The sequence below is a fragment of the Sphaeroforma arctica genome (assembly GCF_001186125.1).
Source record: "Sphaeroforma arctica JP610 unplaced genomic scaffold supercont1.575, whole genome shotgun sequence".
NCBI classification, from domain to species: domain Eukaryota; class Ichthyosporea; order Ichthyophonida; genus Sphaeroforma; species Sphaeroforma arctica.
The window spans coordinates 25664-29259 of NW_014039983.1; the positions used below are offsets into that span (position 1 = coordinate 25664).

A 3596-nucleotide genomic window follows, 5' to 3' on the forward strand; every position below is an offset into this window, starting at 1 on the left:
AATACTACAACTACTACTACTAAACTTAAACTAACTTATTATATATATATATATATATATATATATATATATATTGGCGATTGGCACGTTATCCATGTATGGTTCCGCGTCATCGATTTCTGCGAAGATTGTAGTGTTACAATGTTGCATATCGAAAGCCCCGTTCTGGATGCCTTCCTGCAAGCATGTGGGTCTGTGAAAATCCCCGTCAGCAGTGACATAGGTGAGTATGCCTCGTGACTCTTCATCGAGGTGGAGCTGGTGGTACGACCCAGCCATATCACAAACTGTCATGATCACTGCATTAGTACAATGCTCCGTTAGCTCGGTTTCCATTGGTAGTTGGAACGCTATACGGACGGTTTCTTCGTTGACCTGGACATAATTGATTGTAATGCGGTAGTCGTCTTTCGATTGTGGCACCTTGCTCTTATCTTTCACTACCGTTTCTACTGAGCTAACCCTTCGGCTGTATTTATCACCAGGCTCGGCTTTCTGAAGTTGCGCTACTTTAAGAAGCTCTATTTCCTTAAATACCGGATCTAAAAGATATTTGTCGGGATGGCTGCGCTCCTTCCTTCAGCTGTAGCTTAGCATCAACGTACTTGATCATTTTCGTGTTGTTAGAATCGAATCGTACCTTTTTGAACCCGTCCTTCAACTGTTGTACCTGTTCCGGTGACTTATTTAACAACCTTGCCAATCGGTCAAATCCAGTAAAGTCGTACTCTTTCACCTCTGCATCCAGGTCCGGAACTCTGAGTTCGTCCATTGGGGTAATATAGTCGGGAGCCCGCGGCACCAAGAACATAACCGTATTAAATTGTAGTGCAAAATGTGCTAGAGTGACAGACATATCGTATCCCATGTAGTCACAATAAGATATTGCTGTAAAGTGTTGAATCCCATTAAAATCTCACACTCCTAAAACCCTTGGTATCCAGTCCGAGACTAGAAACACAATCTCGCTAGTTTTGAACTCAGTGGCGACGCCGGTCGAAGCTAAACCATCTAACAATAAAGTAGATGTAATTCGTGAAGTGAGGACTTTTTCTTCTGTCCTCCCATACCCATGTAAATACACTGGATATTCAATTTAGTGACCACTTCTGCAGTATTATCGTATGGCGTGAGCCTGTGACGCCACCGGACCCATCCATTCCGAGAGTCATTGAGGTAGGGAGTGAGGGATGGCGGCATTGACTTCTGTGTATGGATGTGTTGGACACTTATTCCTGTAGTGTCCCGTCTTCTTACACGAGAGGCATACCACAATCGGGGCTCCTGTTGTGAAGTGTGCACTTAGGACATTGTGGTGTCCGTTTAGTGGGTGGTGTATGTCGACCATTGCCGTATCTGTCATCTCTAGCATGGCGATCTTCCCTGCCGGGGCTACGCGAGTGGTGTCGAGTATTACCATCCGGATCCCGAGGCGGGGAGCGTCCTCTCTTGTTATTCGCATCCTGGTCGCTCGAACCCCGAGTATTGACGTAAGGTAAAAAGGGATGTGAAGTTCGCTGGGGCAATGTCGCGCTGGACATGTAAGTTGATTGTATGCGCCGCTGCTCGTGCTGGGTCTAAATAATCGTACATATCCAAAAGTACCGCCGTCTGATGTTGAGGGAAAGTCATACTGGCAAATGACTGGCACGCCGCACGAAGCACATACAATGCCTTTGGAGCATCCCGAGCTCAGTGTTGTAGATGCGCTGTAACGCCGGCTTACATTCCACCTCGGTAGTGATAGTGTGTAGAAACGCCTGTGCATTGAATTTTTTTGTTTGGCCACATCCTGGTGGATTCCCATCTCGATAAATTGCCACAATTATTGTGGCGAATCCTGGCGCAGCTCCACTGCCCGCGCTGGAGTACGATTTTGTACTGGTGCAATGGTAGGATCGTCCAATTTAAGACTGTCGCCGTGGTCTTGGAAACGTGGTCAAAGCAAACCGATGATGCAATACATGTGATCCGCTGGAAACCACAGGGTGTGTGACCTAACATAAATGCATTGAGATCGAGTAGCCGCTGTCGGTCGCCAACGAGAGGTTGCGCTGAAAAAGAAAACGTCGTCCCGGAGAAGGTTCGATTTGTCGAGGACGTGCCTGTAATCGCGGATAATTCATTCCTGAGAGCGCGAGATATTACCTTAGTTACTGAACAATATTATAACATTGCATATTCGTATACACTTTTACTTATAAATAGTTTAGAAAAGTATTAAAAAAGTTTGACTACATACCAGTAAAAGTCTACATACTTTCACTATTATTTATAAGCAAAAGTGTATACGAATATGCGATGTTATATTATTATTCAGTAACTAAAGCAATAGTGTGAACAGGTAATTATGCAACTGAAACCCCCGGTTTAGGTTTATAATAACTAAGTGGACGGGACGTCATGCTTAAGCAGGCGTGTTTTTCAGGAGTTGGTCGCGGAAATATTCATGTTTCTCGCGACCAAGGGACTTAGTTAGTAAATCAGCAATGTTTTCGTTAGTGCTGATGTAGGACATGAGAAAAACTCCTTGCTAAACACAGTCGCGTACGTAGTGATAACGTATGGCGATGTGTTTGAGTCCTTTGGGCGTACCGGTGCCCAACGCAATCTCGATCGCCGATTGGTTATCTGCAAAAAGAGGGGTGGGATGTTGAGGAGGTACGCGCATGGCGGTCAGGATATTTCGAAGCCAGGCGACACTGCGGGCAGACTCAGACGATGCAACATATTCAGTTTCCGCTGAACTTAGGGCAGTGGTTTTCTGTTTTTGAGATTTCCAGAAAACCGGAGTGCCATTGAAACAAAGAACGGTACTGGACTGCGACCGACGATTGTCATGGCAGCCGCCTCAGTCGCTGTCGGTGTAGGCGACGAGAGGAGCGTATGATGTTTGTGGAACGTAGACCAATGCAAAATGACGAATGGCCTAGAGATATTGCAGAATGCGCACAAGTGCTTTGTAGTGCAATTCGTTGGGATTAGCGGCGAATGCGGCAAGCTGATTCAAGCAAGCGGCAATGTCGATGCGTGTCATATTGGCCGCAAATCCTAAAGCACCGAGAAGTTGACGAAAATTCTTGTCATTGTATGCAGGGCCATCAAGGGAAGCTGGGTGTATACCGTTGCCAGGCGTGTGCCTAGGAATAGCATCTGTGAGGTTGAAAGTGGCGAGCATGTCGTCTATGTAGACTGTCTGATCAAGAGCAATAGATTGAGAAGTTTGGTGCATTCTGAATCCAACGAGATGGCGTGCCAAGACTAAGTTTTTCAACGAATAGTGAAGGCTGAGGGCGCGGAATAGCCAAAGTTCCATGCCAGAGAAAACATTTAACCGTCGTAGTACCATAAAGACTCATCGGCAGCGGTGTGTTGAAATGGAGGGTAGAAAGCTTGGAAGTGATGTCAATGTTCCATAGCCGGCCCGCCTGACGAAGACCGTAAAGTCCTCGTTTTAACTTGAGACATGACCAGGCGGATAATAGCCCAGGTCAATGCTTCCTGCCGGTGCGTGCATATAAACGGGAACGTCAAGCTTCCGAGTACAAATAGGCGGTGTCTACATCAAAATGAAACACATCAAGACCTAGACTTGC

The 3596-nt window shown here is 46.1% G+C and overlaps 1 protein-coding gene across 1 annotated transcript; it reads right to left on the reverse strand.

The window, feature by feature from the left end:
* Positions 1–201: 201 nt before the first annotated feature.
* SARC_07343 (hypothetical protein) lies at positions 202–1166 on the reverse strand. The gene has a single exon (XM_014298722.1). It carries the CDS (start codon positions 866–868, stop codon positions 530–532), a length of 339 nt encoding a protein of 112 aa, XP_014154197.1. The 5' UTR covers positions 869–1166; the 3' UTR covers positions 202–529.
* Positions 1167–3596: the final 2430 nt, after the last annotated feature.